The 20,484-nt window shown below is 48.4% G+C and overlaps 1 protein-coding gene across 2 annotated transcripts; it reads left to right on the forward strand.

Moving 5' to 3' along the window:
• Nucleotides 1–17,058: 17,058 nt before the first annotated feature.
• Nucleotides 17,059–20,254, forward strand: MRPL11 (mitochondrial ribosomal protein L11). Of its 2 annotated transcripts, XM_060104197.1 has the most exons (6): nt 17,059–17,127; nt 17,268–17,458; nt 17,834–17,929; nt 18,447–18,540; nt 18,625–18,784; nt 19,975–20,254. In XM_060104197.1, exons 2-6 carry the CDS (start codon nt 17,336–17,338, stop codon nt 20,078–20,080), a joined length of 579 nt encoding a protein of 192 aa, XP_059960180.1. In that variant the 5' UTR covers nt 17,059–17,127; nt 17,268–17,335; the 3' UTR covers nt 20,081–20,254. The 2 variants fall into 2 exon arrangements, with proteins under 2 accessions (XP_059960180.1, XP_059960179.1); XM_060104196.1 differs by having other exon boundaries at nt 17,070–17,458.
• The last annotated feature ends 230 nt before the right edge of the window (nt 20,255–20,484 follow it).

A 20,484-nucleotide genomic window follows, 5' to 3' on the forward strand; every position in this document is an offset into this window, starting at 1 on the left:
GCCTCGTCACGGAGACACCCGGAGCCGGGGGAGGGGTACGGGCGCCAACAGCCACGCTCCGCCCCCTGTCCTTATGCCCCGCCCCGTGGAAGCCCCGCCCCACTCAAGACTCCGCCCTTGCGGCGAAGCTCTTCCCCAGTCGGCGGAGCCCCGCCCTTTCTCAGGAGACCACGCCCCTTATAGGGCCCCGCCTTCGGGCCCTTGGAAGCCCCGCCCACCACTCTATTTTAGGAACGCCCCCGCCCAACTTCGCCAGCTCTGGGACTCTCAGGTAGTCTATGAGATCCCTCCCCCAGTTCGGGCTCCCCTGACCCCGCCCTCATTTCTGGGGACTCCCGGGTTCTCCTTGAGACCCTGGCGCCCCCTCCCCCACCGCGGTCTAGGACCTTCCCACTGGGGTGGAGGCCCCTTTCCCCACCTTAGGCCAGGGACTCTCCACCTCCTGCCCGAGAACTCGCCTCCCAGATGGGGAAGCCGTGGAATTAGAGGAGAGAGGCAGTGGCGGGAAGGAGAGAGAGAGAAGGAAAATACTAGAGGAGGCGGAGGAGGGGGTGTGCGTCAGCAGGAAGGAGAGGAAAGCCGCCGCGTTTGACTCCAGTAGCAGACCTGTCTTCCCCCACCAAGCTCGGCTGCTTTCTCGCTGTGCAACCTCCGGCTGACTCTGGGCCCCCCAGGTGTCTAGGAACACCTCCCTCTCTCCCGCCAGCTTGCACACACTACCTGAGATGCCGCAAAGGGGATGGAGACCTTTGGGGGTTTGCAGTCCCCTCCAGTCCTGGGCTTGCAAGAGATCTCGTCTGTCAGTCTGTGCCAGGTACTATGTGCTGTGCTTTGAACAAAGTAAGCCCTTTAATTCTTGGGAGACAGGCACTATAATCACCCATTTTACAGATGAGAAAACAGAGATTTAGGAACCTGACTTGGTCGTGGTTACTTTCCTAGAAAGGGCCCAAGAGTGGAACTCAGCTATGTGACTCCAAAGTCTGGACTCCTAACTTCTATACCTTGTTGTTACGACTTGGGAAGGCTGGACAGCACTCAGAGGTGCAGAGCCAGAGAGACCCAGAGATGCATCAGATAAGATCCCTAGAGCTCATTATCTCTTGGTCTGTTTGGAACTATAACCAAGAGCTGGGGGAAGCCCAGAGGGTGGACCTTTAATTTGCATCTTTGGAGTGCATGCTTTATTGAGGAAATCAAGGAAGGCTGCACAGAGGAGGGCACCTTTGGCCCCAATCAAGAAGGATAAGTGAAACTTTGCCCACACATTCCTGAGAGGGGGCACACTTCCCCTCTGTCTCCCCAGCTTGTTGCTTATGAAGCTGCCAGTCTCCAAGACTCCTCCTGGGCCTCACCACATCCACACACCCCACTAACTCTGCCACCTAAAAATAGTCCAAGATACCAACTGCTTTGCCAACTGTTCTGGGGCCCCAGCAGCCAGATGAAACAAGAAAGCAGCTGACAGCACACCCTTTGAGGACAAAAGCAGTCATTAATCAAAGAGAAACTCCCTGAGAGGCCACCACAGGGCAGGCTAGACTGCTGAGCTGCCGGCAGCAGGTCATACAAATCCTGCGCCACAGGGTAGCTTCCATACCTGACTGCCTACAGTATGCCCACCTGCATGCCAGGTATGCACAGCCATAATAGGACACAGGGACACTGCGACAGTCTTACTCCCCTTTGCACTCCCAGCTTCCAGCACATTTTCTGCCAGAGCAGGCCCTCTGTGAACATGTACTGAATTACTATTAGAATTCCCAGTTTACAGATGAGAAAAGTGAGGCTGGGGTGGGGGTGGGCAGCCAGGTCACACAGCCAGGCATGTATGGAACTGACGTTTGACCAGAGCCCCCGTGCTACGACCTGACACCAGACTGCAGGAAGGGCTATAAGAGGTTCCAAGGCTTTGTCCCAGGAGGCAGAGATTTCGCCTGTGGTAGAGGACTGGGCTTGGAGCTGCATAGTGGGTACAGCCAGACCAGGAGGGACCTCTGGGAGCATGTGATGAGCCTGATTGAAGCATTGTCCAGGTCAGGGAGAGGAAGGGTGAGTTGGAACACCACCAACAGACACAGATTCTCAAGTCCCAGCCTTGGCTTCTGGCTCTAAGGCCCATGCTCTGTCCTAAGAACTCCAGCTTCGGGACTTCCCTGGTGGTCCAGTGGCGAAGGCTCCGCACTCCCAATGCAGGGGGGCCTGGGTTTGATCCCTGGTCAGGGAACCAGATCCCACATGCCGCAACTAAAAGATCCTGCGTGCCACAACTAAGACCCGGTGCAGCCAAATAAATAAATAAATGTTAAAAAAAAAAAAAAAAAAGAACTCCAGCTTCATAATCTCTCTAGGCGTCACTTCCTGTATTTATAAAATGGAAGAATAGTAGTACCTTCCTGAACTGGGTTAAAAATGTGCAGTATTGTTTTGAAAACCTTTTTGTTCAGCCCCTCCCTTCTCTCTTCAATCTAGATCTTGACCCTATTGATTCTTTTTTTTGGCTGCGTTGGGTCTTAGGCGAGCGGGGGCTACTCTTTGTTGCGGTGTGTGGGCTTCTCATTGTGGTGGCTTCTCTTGTTGCAAAGCACGGGCTCTAGGAGTGCGGGCTTCAGTAGTTGCAGGATGCGGGCTCAGTAGTTGTGGTACGTGGGCTCTAGAGCACAGGCTCAGTAGTTGTGGTGCACCGGCTTAGTTGCTCCGTGGCATGTGGGATCTTCCCGAACCAGGGCTCAAACCCGTGTCCTCTGCATTGGCAGGCGGATTCTTAACCACTGCTCCACCAGGGAAGTCCCAACCCTATTGCTTTTTAGAAAGGGGACAAAGAAAGGAACAAGATACAGCCTGTATTTCTTTTTTTTTTTTTTTGCGGTACGCGGGCCTCTCACTGTTGTGGCCTCTCCCATTGTGGAGCACAGGCTCCAGACGCGCAGGCCCAGCAGCCATGGCCCACGGGCCCAGCTGCTCCGCGGCACATGGGATCCTCCCGGACCGGAGCACGAACCCACGTCCCCTGCATCGGCAGGCGGACTCTCAACCACTGCACCACCAGGGAAGCCCCAGCCTGTATTTCTTCAATTCTTGGGTTCAAGTGCCCAGAGATAGGGGCTGGCATAAACAGATTGGAAGAGTATTTGTGCATCTAGTTGAGAAAGGATGTTGAAAACAAAGAAACAAACCAACCAACAACAAACGCTTTCTGGGCTAAGAGATTTGCAGAGGAATGGATGAGGAAGAGCTAAGATGTTGAGCTGTGCCTTTGAGGCCTTGTTGTAGGTAGAAGCATGGGGCTGGGAAAAGACAGACCCCTCAGATAGATTTAGGGATCCAAACCCTATTCCTTCAGAGTCCAAACTTGATTGGATCAGCTTGTGGAAAAATTTATGTTCTAGGACATTGTTGAAAACAATAGAGAACTCAGCTGGCAATGAGTGGAGTTTAACAGCTGGGTGTGGTCAGGGAAAGAGTCAGTCAAGGAGAGCTCTGCCCAAATCACTGTCATCCCAGGTGACTGTGGGCGGGCATGCAGACTGAGGACCAAGGGACAGAGGCTTTAAACTCAGGCTGTGGGAAAGGGGGATGGACTTTACTAAAATAATCCACCCAGTCACTAAACAAGCAAATAACAATAGTAAGCCCTTGGGGGTGGCAAATTCCAAGGTGCCACAATATATTATCTAAAATCTTCAGTTTCCAACAGGAAAGGATGACACATAGACTAGGAAAAAAAACAGGCAGGTGTCAGGATGTGGGGAAATCGGCACCCTCACACACTGATCGTGGGATTGTAAAATGCTGCAGCCACTTGGGAGAATAGTCCAGCATTGCTTCCGACAGTTAAACATAGTTACCATGTGACCCAGCAATTCCACTCCTAGGGATAGGCCCAAGAGAAATGAAAACATATGCCCACACAAAAATTTTTACACACATATTTATGGGAGCATTATTCATAATAGCAAAAACGTGGACAACCCAAGTGTTCATCAATTGTTGAATGGATAAACAAAATGTAGTATATCTATACAATGGAATATTATTCAGCCATAAAAAGGAACAAAGTACTGATATATGCTACAACCTTGAAAACATTATGCTAAGTGAAAGAAGTCAGTCATAAAACACTGCATATTGTATGATTTCATTTATAAGAAATATCAGAATAGGAAAATCTATAGACAGAAAGTGGATTAGTGCTTATTTAGCCAGGGAGGGATGGTGGAATGAGGGCTGATAGCTAAAGTGTATGAGTCTCTCTTTGAGGTAATGAAAATGTTCCAAAATTGACTGTGGTGATGGTTACATGTATCCGTGAACATACCCAAAACCACTAAGCTGTACACTTTAAATTGGTGAATTGTATGATATGTGAATTATATCTCAATATAGGTTTTACTAAAAAAGAACAAAATAGAACAAAACAAAACAAGCAAAAAAATAATAATAACATTGAGCAAAAGAAGCTAAACAGCAGAATTCATACTCTATAATTATATAATTATATTGATTATATTAATTATACAGTAATACTCTATAATTATATTGATGTAAATCTCAAAAATAGTCCAAACTAAGCTATGTCAGTTCAAGATGCTTACTTTGGTGGTAAAACTAATTAGAAAGGCAAGGAAGTTAACACCATGAAAATCAGGCTGGAAGGAGAACGGCGGGCGCTCCGGGGTGCTGTCTGGGGTGCTTGTCCAGGTTGCTGTTTGGTGTCTTGACAGAGTGGCACTCACCTGAGTGCTCGTTTAATGTTTGTTAAGCTGTACATTTATGTTGTATGAGCTTTTGGTTTGTTTATTGTGTTTTATAATAAAAATGTTAAAAATAAGATGAGTTGGTTCAGGGGCGTCCCTGGTGGCGCAGTGGTTAAGAATCCGCCTGCCATTGTAGGGAACATGGGTTCGAGCCCTGGTCCAGGAAGATTCCACATGCCGCGGAGCAACTGAGCCGATGCGCCACAACTACTGAGCCTGCGCTCTAGAGCCCGTGAGCCACAACTACTGAAGCCCACACACCCAGAGCCTGTGCTCCACAACGAGAGAAGCCACCACAGTGAGAAGCCCACGCACCATAACGAACAGTAGCCCCCGCTCGCTGCAACTAGAGAAACACCTGTGCACAGCAAAGAAGACCCAACACAGCCCAAAATGAATAAAATAAAATAAATAAATTTATTTTAAAAAAGAAAGAGAAAAGAAGAGTTGGTTCAATCAAACCCTCACATTCTGCAATTTGAATGGGTAGGGAGTTGTTCCAGCTGAAAAGTCGGGATGTAGAGGAGGCTGGTGAGGCTGTGATAGCCATGGCCAGAGTGAGTGAAGAGGAGCTGAGGAAGCCAGTGAGAGCAGGTGCACAGACAGACGGAAAACTATGGGAGGGGATAAGAAGGGCCCCTAGGGCTTCAAATGTTCATAGCTTGATTTATTCATTTATTTACCCACTGATCAACAGTGTTATTAAGTACTTGCTTTGGGTCACACCAATGAACCTACTTCTCCCTAATCCCCAGTGGTGCATCCCCAGCAATCATGTTTATCTTTGTGATATCATTCCCTGGCCACAGCTAAAGGGAGTAGGGGTGCCAACGTGACCCAGGCTGGGCCAATCACATTATGTCTCTTGGGAATTTGGAATGGAGACTCGGAGATAGCCTTTTTCTGCTGTAGGGTTGGAGAATCATGGAAAACTGGTTTTGCTATGCCAAAGCTTCACCCTTGGTGGGCACCTGACCTAAGTCTCAAGAGACACTGAGGGATAATTGAACTAACTGCCTTGCCACTGTATACAAGAACTGCCACTTCCATCCTAGGTCATGAAAATTATCCCTACTTACAACTCGGCCTCTACTGTATTTGGACAGTTCCATAGTTGTTTTGTTGTTGTTGTTGTTTGTTTGTTTGTTTGTTTTGCGGTACGCGGGCCTCTCACTGTTGTGGCCTCTCCCGTTGCGGAGCACAGGCTCTGGACGCGCAGGCTCAGCGGCCATGGCTCACGGGCCCAGCCACTTGGCAGCACGGGGGATCTTCCCAGACCGGGGCACGAACCCGTGTCCCCTGCATCAGCAGGCGGACTGTCAACCACTGCGCCACCAGGGAAGCCCAGTTCCATAGTTTTTATGACTGTTACTTTCAAACCCCACTCCTGGCACCAATTTCTGTATTATTTATGGGTTGTATATGGAGGAAAAAAAAGAGGAGAGATTCCATAATTAGATGCAGCAAGATATTACAGAATCCTAGTGTGATAGACATTTGATATATTTTTGGCTGTCCATAATCTGAAACCTTTTCCCGTGTGTGTGTGTGTCTGTGTGAACCCAACTTGATGAAACAGAGACTAGTTCCAACTATAAAGGTTGAAAATGCCAGGTATTCCCTTTCTCAGCATCCCTTGCATCTAGGGTGCAGACACATGTCTTAGATTCTTCCAGGCAGAGGCATCTGCTTCAGACTGAATCAGAGGCTATTTCCTAAAGAAGCAGATGTGGAGGAGACAGTGGCTATGTCCAATTTCAGAAGTAGCAGTAAAAGTAGTTCCAACGGCAGAGTCTGCAGCCCTCTGCCTGTGGTGCCAGTGGTGAAGATGCTATGCCCAGCGTGGGCAGTGGTGTATTCTTAGGACCAGTTCTGTGTCACGATTTTGGGTGTGTTCCCAATTGCCTAGCTACTGTGCCTAGTTCCCTGAACAGCCTGGAGATCCTGTGAGTTACTGAGTTTCCTTCATAAATTTTCTTCCTGCTTAGGTTGTCCAGAATTGGCTTCTGTACTTGAAATTAAGAACTTGACAGACACCCTTAGAAACCTGAATGCAGTTCTTCCTGAGGAGTGGCAACAGACAGCGGGAACCTGAAAAGAATCGTCTCTCCCCACTTTTTGTCTCTTTATCTCTCTGTATGTTGGCATCACTCTTCCCTCCCTGCAGACCAACATACTTGTTCTGAGGTAGGAAGTGGCTGCTCCACATCTCCCAAGTTTTGATATCTTCTCCTTTCAAGAAGCCAGTCCAAATTGAGAATAGAATTTCTAACTTTTGATGAAAAATTACAAGGGGAGGAACTCTGGCCCAGCTTGGGGGGGATGCTCACTCCTGGCCAGTCAACTACAGATAGGCAGGATCACGTCATATAAAAACAGTTGCTGGGGGGCTTCCCTGGTGGCACAGTGGTTAGGAATCTGCCTGCCAATGCAGGGGACACGGGTTTGAGCCCTGGTCTGGGAGGATCCCACATCCCACATGCCGCAGAGCAACTGAGCCCGTGAGCCACAGCTACTGAGCCTGCGCGTCTGGAGCCTGTGCTCTGCAACGGGAGAGGCCGCGACAGTGAGAGGCCCGCGCACCACGATGAAGAGTGGCCCCTGCTCGCCGCAACTGGAGAAAGCCCTCGCGCAGAAACGAAGACCCAACACAGCCATAAATAAATAAATAAATAAATTTATAAAAGATCTGGGGAAAAAAAAAGTTGCTGGGTCCAACCCCATGGATTGGAGGTGCATTTTCAGAGAATGGGGGAACATCCAGGTCATGGATTGTACCTAAATGTGTCCACTACCAAAAGCAGTTAGGTGTGGTGAAGTGCAAAGCGGAGGGGCAAAGGAAGGTGGGTTCAACCTAAGGTCTAGCAATCCTTAGGAGGCAAGCTAAAAAACTAGAATTTTACCTTCTGGGTGATGGGGAGCTTCTGATGATAGAAGTGTTACATATTCGAGGTAGGGCATTTTTAATGTACAGAAAAATTGAAATAAGAAAAAAATCATTCTCAAATGTATTACCCATAACCACTGTTACCATTTGGGTGTATATCCCTTCCAGTCTTTCTTTCTTTCTTTCTTTTTTTTTTTTTTTTTTGCGGTATGCGGGCCTCTCACTGTTGTGGCTTCTCCCGTTGCGGAGCACAGGCTCCGGACGCGCAGGTTCAGCAGTCATGGCTCACGGGCCCAGCCGCTCCGCGGCATGTGGGATCTTCCCGGACCGGGGCACGAACCCGCGTCCCCTGCATCGGCAGGTGGACTCTCAACCACTGCACCACCAGGGAAGCCCCAGTCTTTCTTATAAGTGTGTACACACACACACAAACACACACAATTGTAATTACACCCTATATACACAATATGTATTTGCTTTGAGTACTTAACATAATATCATGTATGTTTCTATGTTACCAAATATTCCTCCTCAATAGTATTTTAATGGCTAGACAGCTAGGGATGGCCTCTTTGAGGAGGTAGCATTAGACTTGAGGTCAGAAGGATAAAGACCCAGTCTAGGGAGGAGCCTTCAAAGCACAAGTAATAGAGTGTGTGAAGCCCTGAGGCAGAATGGGCTTGCTGGGTTTGAGGATGAGTATAAAGAAAATTCCTCCTGTGTTTCTTCTTTACTGACACTCAATCCATTCTAACCCCTGGCAGAAACATACTGGGTGTCTTACAATTTAACTCCATTCTATCTATCTTAAGATAGTGTCAGACCCCACAAGTTAAGGACCCCAGGGCAAAAAGAGTGCCCCCACTGTTTTTTTTTTTGGCCACACCACGCAGTATGCAGGGTCTTAGTTCCCTGACCAGGGATCGAACCCGTGCCCCCTGCACTGGGAGCGCAGAGTGTTGGGTTTTTTTAAAATTTTTTTTTCATTTTAACTTGACTACATTTAATCTATCTTTTTTTTTATTTTTATTTTTATTTATTTATTTATGGCTGTGTTGGGTCTTCGTTTCTGTGCGAGGGCTTTCTCTAGTTGCGGCAAGTGGGGTCCACTCCTCATCGCGGTGCGCGGGCCTCTCACTATCGCAGCCTCTCTTGTTGCTGAGCACAGGCTCCAGACGCGCAGGCTCAGTAATTGTGGCTCACGGGGCTAGTTGCTCCGCGGCATGTGGGATCTTCCCAGACCAGGGCTCGAACCCATGTCCCCTGCATTGGCAGGCAGATTCTCAACCACTGCACCACCAGGGAAGCCCCAATCTATCTTTTTTAAAAATAAATGTATTTATTTTTGGCTGCATTGGGCCTTTGTTGCTGCATGGGCTTTCTCTAGTTGTGGCAAGCGGGGGCTGCTCTTCATTGTGGTGCTCGGGCTTCTCAGTGCGGTGGCTTCTCTTTGTTGTGGAGCATGGGCATGCAGGCTTCAGCTGTGGCACGTGGGCTCAGTAGTTGTGGCTCACAGGCTCCAGAACACAGGCTCAGTAGTTGTGGCACATGGGCTTAGTTGTTCCGCGGCATGTGGGATCTTCCCGGACCAGGGCTCAAACCATGTCCCCTGTATTGGCGGGAGGATTCTTAACCATTGCGCCACCAGGGAAGACCGCCCCCACTTTATTTTATTTTATTTTATTTTTTGCAGTACGCGGGCCTCTCACTGTTGTGGCCTCTCCCATTGCGGAGCACAGGCTCCGGACGCGCAGGCTCAGTGGCCATGGCTCACGGGCCCAGCCGCTCCGCGGCATGTGGGATCTTCCCGGACCAGGGCACGAACCCGTGTCCCCTGCATTGGCAGGCGGACTCTCAACCACTGCGCCACCAGGGAAGCTCCCCACTTTATTATTTATTTATTTATTTATTTAAATTTATTTTTATTTTTGGCTGCGTTGGGTCTTCGTTGCTGTGTGCAGCCTTTCTCTAGTTGGGGTGAGTGGGGGTACTCTTCGTTGTGGTGCGTGGGCTTCTCATTACAGTGGCTTCTCTTGTTCCTGGAGCACAGGCTCTAGGCACGCCGGCTTCAGTAGTTGCAGCACATGGGCTCAGTAGTTGTGGCTTAGTTGCTCCGCGGCATGTGAGATCTTCCCAGACCAGGGATCAAACCCATGTCCCCTGCATTGGCAGGCAGATTCTTCACCACTGTGCCACCATGGAAGTCCTACCCTCACTTTAAAAAACAAAAAAATAAACAACACAATCCAAAAATGGGCAGAAGACCTAAGCAGACATTTCTCCAAAGAAGACATACAGATGGCCAAGAAGCACACGAAAAGCTGCTCAACATCACTAATCATTAGAGAAATGCAAATCAAAACTACAATGGGGTATCACCTCACACCAGTTACAATGGGCATCATCAGAAAATCTACAAACAACAAATGCTGGAGAGGGTGTGGAGAAAAGGGAACCCTCTTGCACTGTTGGTGGGAATGGAAATTGATACAGCCACTATGGAGAACAGTATGGAGGTTCCTTAAAAAACTAAACATAGGGCTTCCCTGGTGGCACAGTGGTTGAGAGTCCGCCTGCCAATGCAGGGGATGCGGGTTCGTGCCCCGGTCCAGGAACATCCCACATGCTGCAGAGCGGCTGGGCCCGTGAGCCATGGCCACTGAGCCTGCGCATCCAGAGCCTGTGCTCCGCAACGGGAGAGGTCACAACAGTGAGAGGCTCGTGTACCGCAAAAAAAAAACAAAAAAAAAACTAAACATAGAATTACCATATGACCCAGCAATCCCACTGCTGGGCATATACCCAGAGAAAACCATAATTCAAAAAGATACATGCACCCCAATGTTCATTGCAGCACTATTTACAATAGCCAGGTCATGGAAGCAACCTAAATGCCCATTGACAGATGAATGGATAAAGAAGATGTGGTACATATACACAATGGAATATTACTCAGCCATAAAAAGGAATGAAATTGGGTCATTTGTAGAGACGTGGATGGATCTAGAGACTGTCATACAGAGTGAAGTAAGTCAGAAGGAGAAAAACAGATATCTTATATTAATGCATATATGTGGAACCTAGAAATATGGTACAGATGAACTGGTGTGCAGGGCAGAAATTGAGACACAGATGTAGAGAACAAACATATGGACACCAAGGCGGGAAAGCAGCGGGGGGTGGGGGGTGGTGTGATGAATTGGGAGATTGGGATTGACGTGTATACACTAATATGTATAAAATAGATGACTAATAAGAACCTTCTGTATAAAAAAATAAAATTCAAAAAAACCCTTTAAAAAATAAAAATAAAAAGTTTCCACAACCTACTCCTTGGGTTCCATCATTTGCTAAAACTGCTCACAGAACTCAGGAAAACAATTTACTTATACGATTGCAGTTTATTACAAAGAATATTTCAAAGGGTACAAATGAACAGCCAGAAGGAAGAGATTGCACAGGGCAAGGGATGGGGATGGGCCATGGAGTTTCCAGAGACAAGACCCTCCCAGCAGCTTCACATGTTCACCAACAGGAAGTACTCAGAACCCTGTCTTTTTTTTTTTTTTTTTTTTTTCTTTTTTTTTGACAGTTTTGCTTTATTTATTTATGGCTGTGCTGGGTCTTCGTTTCTGTGCGAGGGCTTTCTCTAGTTGTGGCAAGCGGGGGCCACTCTTCATCGCGGTGCGCGGGCCTCTCTCACTGTCGCGGCCTGTCTTGTTGCAGAGCACAGGCTCCAGACGCGCAGGCTCAGTAGCCGTGGCTCACGGGCCCAGTTGCTCCGCGGCATGTGGGATCTTCCCGGACCAGGGCTCAAACCCGTGTCCCCTGCATTGGCAGGCAGACTCCCAACCACTGTGCCACCAGGGAAGCCCCAGAACCCTGTCTTTTTGGGTTTTTATGGAGGCTTCATTAAGTAGGCATGATTGATTAAATCATTGGCTATCAGTGATTAAGTCAACTCTTTATCCCTTTTCCCCTCTCCAGAGGTCAGAGGTTGGGGGATGGGTCTGAAGTTCCAATCCAAACCAACCTGGTTGGTTGCCAGGTTGGTTTCCCTGGCAAACGGTCTCCATCCTATGGTTACCTAGAGGTTTTCAGAAAATCACCTCATTAACATAAAGTCACCAGTTGTTGAAAGGGGATTATTATGAATAACAAAAGACTCTCCTTTCACCTTTATGGCTCTTATCACTTAGGAAATTTCAAGGGTTTTAGGAGCTCTGTGCCAGGAACAGGGACAAAGACTAACCTAGATTCCACATCTACGGATTCATCGAATCTGGAACTGAAAATATTTTTTTTTAGAAATTCCAGAAAGTTCCAAAAAGCAAAACTTAAATTAGCCTTGCACCAGCAACTATTTACATAATATTTACATTGTATTTACAACTACTTACATAGCATTTACATTGTATTAGGTATTATAAGTAAGTTAAAGTATATGGGAGGATGTGTGTACGTTATATACACATACTGTGCCATTTTGTATAAGAGACTTGAACATCCTTGGATTTTGGTATCTGCGGAGCGGAGGGTGAGGTAGGGTGGAGGGGGCCTGAAACCAATCCCCGTGGATGCTGAGGGGCGATTGTATATATTCCCCATCATAAATCACAGTATCACAGAGAACAAGGAGGTCCGGTGTGGCTGGAGTGGAATGAGGGAGGGAGGGAGGAGAAGGGCCTTATAGGGCAGATAAGGAATTAGGATTTCAATTGGGTTCCAGTGGGAAGTCACTGGAGTAGGTGAGTGGCATGGTGACTTTGGGGTGACAAAACCTGACAAGCTTTAGAAAGACCCCTTTTGGCTGCTGAAGTAGGGCCTGCAGAGGAGTCAAAGTGGAAGCAGACACCTGTTGGAGGCTGTTCTCATCCAGGTGAAAGATTTTGGTGCTGAGACTAGGGTCACAGAGGTGGAAGTATTTGAGCAGGCAGTTAGCTAGATATGAACAGAGAAAGGGGCGCACAGGCCAGGTCCAGGAAGCCATACATCTTGTGAATGCCAGGGGTCCTAGAGGTCAACAAAGAAAGGTGGTAAAAGGCAGGAATCTCCGGCATCTGAATGTAACCTTTTGCTCACTATCCTCTCATTACAATAAAATTAGCCTTGCAAATAAGAAGTACCCATCACGCACCATGACACCTGTGTTCCACCAAGAAGTACCCATGAAGACTCCATGACACTTCTAATCAAGACCAAATAAGGGTAAAAATCCCTCCTCCCCTTGGGAAGGTGGAACTGGGATGAAATTCAGGCAATATGAACCAAAACCCCTCCCTCCTCAATGAATATTCTGCCCAGTCATTTTCACACCCCATATAACCAGCTTGCCAAAGAAACTCAGGGCAGCTGCTCACCTGAGCCTGCCTGCTCGCCCTCCTGAGAGTGTACTATTGCTTAATAAATCCTCGCTTTGCTTTGTTGGCCTCCGTGTCTCATCTCTGAATTCTTTCTGTGACGAGACAAGAACCTACTTTCTTGGAACCAAAGTAGAGGAGGTAATATGTGCAAGGATCATTTCATTTGCCCCACACGTATTTCCCAAAGACCTAACCACATAGACCTGCCAGGTGCTAGGTCGGGCATTGACTTGTTTGAAAAACAAGACAACAGGCCCAAAGTGGAGTCACTTATGCTAAGTCTCACATCACCAGACTTAATTACAATATCCACTCTCCCAGCATCTTAAACCAGTCAACAGAAATCACCTGACCAGCACTAGTGAGACCCCCTGATAGATCCCTGCCGTCCCCTAAAGGAAGGTGACCTTGCAATAACCAACCCACTTTTTTGCCTCTTATAACCTCCTTGTTCCTGCTCCCTTCTGCCTATAAAAGTCCTTCCTTTTGTACTGCTCCTCTGAGCTCCTTTCTATCTGCTAGATTGGCTGCTGCCCAATTTGAATGATATTATACTCAAATAAACTCTTAAAATTTTTAATATGCCTTAGTTTATTTTGCAACAGAAACACGAACAAGGTGCGACATTATTTTTGAGGGTCACCCAGGCCACTGCAATGACTTTCTATATATTTTGGCCATGAGCATGTAAGAAATACATTTTCAGGAATTCTCTAACGGTCCAGTGGTTAGGACTCTGTGCTTCCACTGGCCGGGGCCTGGGTGTGATCCCTGGTAGGGGAACAGCGAGGCCAAGAAAAAGAAAATTAGTTACAACTAACTTTAAAAAAAAAAAAGGGGGCTTCCCTGGTGGCGCAGTGGTTAAGAATCTGCCTGCCAGTGCAGGCGACACGGGTTTGAGCCTTGGTCCGGGAAGATCCCACATGCCGCGGAGCAACTAATCCTGTGCACCACAACTACTGAGCCTGCACTCTAGAGCCTGTGAGCCACATCTACTGAACCTGTGTGCCACAACTACTGAAGTCTGCGTGCCTAGAGCACATGCTCTGCAACAAGAGAAGCCACCACAATGAGAAGACTGCGCACCGCAACGAAGAGTAGCCCCTGTTCACTGCAGCTAGAGAAAGACCGTGCAGCTACGAAGACCCAGCGCAGCCAAAAATAAATACATTAAAATAAATAAATTAAAGAAAAAAAAAAAAAGAAATACATTTTCATTGTGGCCCAACACACACACAAGGGAAACACAGGTTCCATGAGATAATATGTACCTTTACTCCATGTGATGTACTCTGCTATTTTCTGTTTTGTTTTTTTTTTTGTTAAAAATGCTGGTTGAACTCACTAAATCAATTTCATAACCCACTTATAGGTCACAACCCTAGTTTGAAATAAGCCCTGCTTAAGATCAAGAGGTCAGCAGGTCTGGTTTCTCCTGAGGCCTCCCCCTTTGACTTACAGGTGGCCCCCTTCTCCCTGCGTCTTCACATGGTCTTTTCTCTGCACAGGCATCCCTGCTGTCTCTCTACATGTCCAAATTTCCTCTTCTTAAGGGACATCAGTCAGATTGGATTAAGGCCTCATTTTGACTTAATCACCCCTTTAAAGGCCCTATTTCCATATAGAGTCACATTTTGAGGTAGTGGGGGTTAGGCTTTCAACATATTACTTTCAGGGGGAGATAATTCATCCCATAACAGTCACCTTCCTGAGGTGGGGGCAGGCAGAGGGAGCCAAGAAGAAAAGGGGAGGGGCTTCGCTGGTGGCGCGGTGGTTGAGAGTCCGCCTGCCAATGCAGGGGACACGGGTTCGAGCCCTGGTCCGGGAAGATCCCACATGCCGCGGAGCAACTAAGCCCGTATGCCACAACTACTGAAGCCCACTCACCTAGAGCCCATGTTCCGCAACAAGAGAAGCCACCGCACTGAGAAGCCCGCACACTGCAATGAAGAGCAGCCCCCGTTCACCGCAACTAGAGAAAGACCGCATGCAGCAACGAAGACCCAACGCAGCCAAAAATAAATAAATAAATTTACTTTTTAAAAACTGAGTTACTCTTCATAAAGATGTACACACTTCATACTACACAGGCATTTGTTGACTAAAATAAACTCTATATTCTAGGTATCTCTTGGATTGGTCCCAAGCTACCATTATATCTGCACCGTCTTACTGCCCTGACCTAATCTGTCTCTCTGCATCCAATCCCTGCTCTCCTCCAATCCCTCTACACATCCAAGCCAGGGTCATCTTTTCGAAATGCAAATATGATGCAAGTACTTAACACTCTTCAGTGGCTTCCTACTGTATAGCCCGCACTCCTTAGCAGGCTGGCAAGGCCTGTGAGGTCGGGTCCTCACTCGCCTGTCCGGGCTCATCTTCGCCACTGAACAGTCTGGCCTCCCACATATCCACACGCAGACTAGGGAGTTGCTTCCTTATAATCTGTAAGAGCTGGAATAATCAAAACTGTCCTTTCATTGACAGGAAGTGGAAATTGCACCCAATGGAGCCCAGTTTGTGCCGGGCCACATTCTTGGCTCCCTGAGCACCTGTCATGCCCATTTGCTTCCTGATTCCTTCATTCAGGAAGGATTTATTTCTTTATTTGTAAATAAATTTGTAAATATAGGTTGGGTGATGTGGGGCACCCAGAGATAAATCCTACCCAGCTTGGCTTGCTCTGGGCCAGGCCCTCTTCTATGTGCTTTACCTGAATTAACTAATTTCCTGTGAGGTAGGTATATATTCAGCCCCATCTTACTAGTGAGGAAACGGAAGCACAGGGAAGTTAACTACTGTACCCCAGGTTTTACAGCTAGTAAATCAAAGAGCCTTCTTCCCCACCCCCCACCGCCGGTACGAGGACCTCTCACTGTTGTGGCCTCTCCCGTTGCGGAGCACAGGCTCCGGACGCGCAGGCTCAGCGGCCATGGCTCACGGGCCCAGCTGCTCCGCGGCATGTGGGATCCTCCTGAACCGGGGCACAAACCCACGTCCCCTGCATCGGCAGGCAGCCTCTCAACCACTGCGCCACCAGGGAAGCCCCAAAGAGCCTTCTTGGTTCCAGAGTCTTGAGAAGATTAATGAGGCTGAGCGTTATAAGAACTTGATAGACTTCAGAGACAGGAGCGATCACATTTACTTAGTGGGAGTCCAATGCGAATGCAGAATAAAAAGTTTATGTGTCTCACAGTTTACAGTGTGGTTTTACATGGATCATATCATTTTACATGGATTATATCATTTAACCAGGGATTACAGCAGTACAGATGTGTGGTAAACAGAACAAGGTCTAGAATCAGATAATCTCATATTTCTTTCCCAGCCCTGTCACATACAGGGTAGGTGTTTTAGGGCCTCTTTTTGTGCCTCAATTTCTCATTTGTAAAGGGGGTATAATAAAACAATATACATCATGCCATTGTGAGGATTAAATGAGATAATAATGCCCTTAGCACAGAGCCTGGCAAGTAGCAAATGCTAAAAAAAATAATAATAACAACAATAATAATAAGATGCTGGCTGATTTTATTGGACACAGGTGAAGTATCAACTACGTTCTGGGCCTCTTAAGCCTCACAAGAGCCCTGCAATGTTTTGTCCTTATTGTACAGTGAAGAGCACGTGCTGACTAGGTGTCAGGTATTGTTCTAAAGCACTTTGCTTACTCAAGCCTCACAACAATCCCAGGGATAGATACTACCTATTATAATCCTCTTTGTACAGAGGGGGAAACTGAGCATATATTAAATAAGTTGATCAAGTTCATAGCCAGCAAGAGAAGCAACCAGGCAGTTTACTTCCAAGGTCCGTACTCTTAACCATCTTCCCTTTCAACAACAGGTGAAGAAACAGGCTCAGAAAGTGAAGAGATCACCACTCCTAAAAAGGAGCGCTAAACTATTTTCCAACCCAGGGATTATCACTATGTCCAGCAGATGGCGCCCTAGGACATAGCAAGCTGTGGGATTCGCATACGCGGTCAAAACTACCATACCCACAATGCAGTGCGGATATTCAGGGCTACCTGCCAGTTTAGCTGTCTGAGGCACTGCCTGTGTGCTCTCCAGGAGGAACGTGTGTATCTGAGACGTTCGGGTCCTTCCTCAATCTTAAGGTAGCAAGTTAAAAGTTTTTTCCGCTTCATCTCATCCTCCTTGTCTTACTAATTGGAGAGCGGAAGGATGAATCAACGCTGCTATTTGTTGGCTTCATCTGCCTTACCCTAACGTGAGGACCGTTGACCTTTAACCCAAGGTGGCGGCGCCAGGAGCCGTCGTTCTTGCTGTGGACCTGAGATGATCTAAGGCCGGGAACTCCGCCTCATGTCGAAGCTAAGCAGGGCCACTCGGGCCCTCCGGAAGCCCGAGGCCGGCGGGGTGATCCGGGCCATCGTGCGGGCAGGCCAGGCCATGCCCGGGCCCCCACTAGGCCCCGTCCTGGGTCAGGTGCAGCCGCGGCAGGAACCTGGCGTGGGAGGCGTCGGAGGGTGGGGGCTAGTACGCGGGTGGCGGGTGCGGGCTGGGCCAGGGCGGTCTCGGTTTAAAACGCGGCTCTGCTGCCTACACGTTGTATGTCCTTGGGTTAGTTACACAGCCTCTTCGAGGTTCAGCTTTCTCTGTTCTTCGTCCACGAGCTGTTGTAAGGATAGAGAGGCATGAAACATACGAGTCATCTGGCACATAAAATGGTAGTTGGATCTGGGTAGAGAAAAGAGAATGGGAGCTTAGGGAAGTGAAGACGGAGGAGAGGATGGATGGAGCCTTCGGGGGAAAGGAAGCCGTCCCTTCCTCCGCACGCTGACCCCTATGCCTCCCTCACAGCGAGGCGTTTCCATCAACCAGTTCTGTAAGGAGTTCAACGAGAAGACCAAGGACATCAAAGAAGGCATTCCTCTGCCTACCAAGATTTTTGTGAAGGTGAGAAGTCGGGACTCTGATCCCCAGTTTTCTTCTCATTCTCCCCAGGCCCTGGAGCTGGTCACCTGGGGTTGCTACTCTGCTCATAACTTGGGGCAAGTGTTTTCCTGTTACCCGGCCCCACTTTCCCCATTTATACAGTACCGACTAGGCCATATCTTTCCTGAACCCACGCTGCCGTATTGCAGATCTTTCCTTTGTTCCTCCAACTTGCTGGGGCTTCCAGAGCAGAGTTGGACCTGGAATAGAAGTGACAGGGACGTTTGTTGCAGATTTGTTTCTTTTGTGGTTTATGTTGGCAGTTAAAGGGAAAGGGGGATATGGGAACATATGTATGTGTATAACTGATTCATTTTGTTATAAAAGCAGAAACTAACAAAAAAAAAAAAAAAAAAAAAAAGGGAAAGAAGGTGAGCTGAGGGAAGCGGGGACAGGAAGTTAGAAGTTCCCTGGGCTGGGGCAGCAGGGGTTGGGGGATGTGGGAAGAAAGATTCTCATGTGTCTTTTTTCCGTTCAGCCTGACAGGACATTTGAAATCAAAATTGGCCAACCCACTGTTTCCTACTTCCTGAAGGCAGCTGCTGGGATTGAGAAGGGGGCCCGGCACACAGGTAAGGGGCAGGGTGGGCATCCGGGCTTCTGGGCTCTGGAAGGAAGCAGTGACACCTGAAGGGCTATTTGTTCCTTGCTCCCAGGGAAAGAGGTGGCAGGCCTAGTGACACTGAAGCACGTGTATGAGATCGCCTGTGTCAAAGCTCAGGATGACGCCTTCGCCCTGCAGGATGTGCCCCTGTCCTCTGTTGTCCGCTCCATCATTGGTTCTGCCCGTTCCCTGGGCATTCGTGTGGTGAAGGAGTGAGTTTCCGGGGGGAAGCTCAGTGTGAGGGGAGGGCCTGGAAAGTTCTTGACTCTGGGACAAAGCTGAGGGCCCACTGAGTGGGAGAGTCAGCTTCTGAGTTAATGGATCTTAGATTCTTGGGAGTGGGGAGCCTTATTCATTCATTTGGAATATACTTGTTAAGTACCTATCATGTGTTAGGCATTGTTCTGGACACTGGATGCAGCTAGGAAGGAGGTAGCCATGCTTGACCTTGCTTTCTAAGGAACTCAGAGTCCAGAGATGGAGGCAGATCCATAAATGGAGCAGTATACTGCCAGATGGTCAGTGTTGATAAAAGGAACTACACGTATCTGCAGAACAGGGAGTAGATTGCCCGGTGTGTCAATGAAGGCTTTGCAGAGCAGTTGACATCTAAGTAGAGCCCTGGGAAGTGAGGTCAAGGACTGGGGCAAGCATTCCGAGAAGTAGAAAAGTCCCTGTGAAGGATGTAAGGTGAAGGAATGGAGCAAAGAAGTGCAGTGTGATCTGGGTATATAATATTAGAGGCAGAATGGGACATAGTAGGACGTGAGCCAAACAGGGACTAGTTGGTTCTCAAATTCAGACTTAATCCTGAGGCCAGCAGCAGGCCCCCTCATGGGGCTTCGGATGGCCTCAGAGATTGTTTCCCTGAAGTGAGATGTAGGGTGGGAGAGCCTCTGGCCAGACGACAGCAGGGGCAACACTCAGCCCTTCGCTGGCCTCTTCCTGCTGGTGTCACACCCCATGCAAAGGCTGACGCTTGGTTGTTTCCCAAGAGGAGTGGGGTTAAGCGTGGAACAGGGATAGACTTTACTTTGCTCAGATCTTTACTTGCATTGGGAGTACAGAAGTGAGTGAATCTGATCCTTGCCCTGAAAGAGATATGCATGCACCACCTGATGGCTTCATTTTACAAAACGTTTTGGGGCGCAGAGGAAGGGCAGGTTAATTTGGACTAGGGTGTAGCTGTACTTGTCCTCAAAAGCTGAGTAGGGCTTTAAGAAAGGAGTAAAAGGCAGAGGTGATAGTGGGGTGGCAATTCTGGCGGAGGAAACAGACGAGCAAAGGTATGGGGGCTGGGACGTCCAGGAGGGGACAGGGGTTCTGAGACAGTGACATGGTGCTGTGAGCTCCCCACCAGTGACTGGCCCTTCACTTACCATCTGTTTTTCTGTACCTGCAGCCTCAGTTCAGAAGAGCTGGCAGCTTTCCAGAAGGAGCGAGCCCTGTTCCTGGCTGCTCAGAAAGAGGCAGATTTGGCAGCCCAGGCAGAAGCTGCCAAGAAGTGACCCCTGTCCCCCACCCTCCAGGATTTTGAAGGGAGCCAGTTGGGAAGGCTGGGCCAGAGGGGAGGAAGGGAGGTCACATCAACCTGATTATATTTTTCTGACTTTAAATTATGTATTTTTGCACGTGTGGTTATAGCAAAGGATCAAGTGTGAATAAACATCTCTTGTCACCCACTCTCAGTTTCTGCCTTGGGATCCCAGAGAAAGGGACCTCATCCAAGCAGAGCGACTGCCCAGGATCTGAATTGGCAGGGGTAGCAGAAAATCCTGTGTTTTTCCCATTTTCCAGGGGTGAGAGAAAGGGCAAGGTAGGTGGGGGCGTGGCTGCTGGACTTGGGTCTACAGAGGCAGCAGATGTTGTTTCTGCTTCCATCAGAAATGCCTCCTGTCTCTTGGGGACTTGC

This window comes from Mesoplodon densirostris, chromosome 7 (genome assembly GCF_025265405.1).
Source record: "Mesoplodon densirostris isolate mMesDen1 chromosome 7, mMesDen1 primary haplotype, whole genome shotgun sequence".
NCBI classification, from domain to species: domain Eukaryota; kingdom Metazoa; phylum Chordata; class Mammalia; order Artiodactyla; family Ziphiidae; genus Mesoplodon; species Mesoplodon densirostris.

Coding starts and splice junctions, on each gene's coding strand:
- MRPL11 (XM_060104197.1), top strand. CDS start 17,336: ATGTCGAAGCTAAGCAGGGCCACTCGGGCCCTCCGGAAGCCCGAGGCC. Junction 17,459..17,833: donor TAGGCCCCGTCCTGGGTCAG/GTGCAGCCGCGG, acceptor CCTCCCTCACAG/CGAGGCGTTTCCATCAACCA. Junction 18,541..18,624: donor GAAGGGGGCCCGGCACACAG/GTAAGGGGCAGG, acceptor CCTTGCTCCCAG/GGAAAGAGGTGGCAGGCCTA.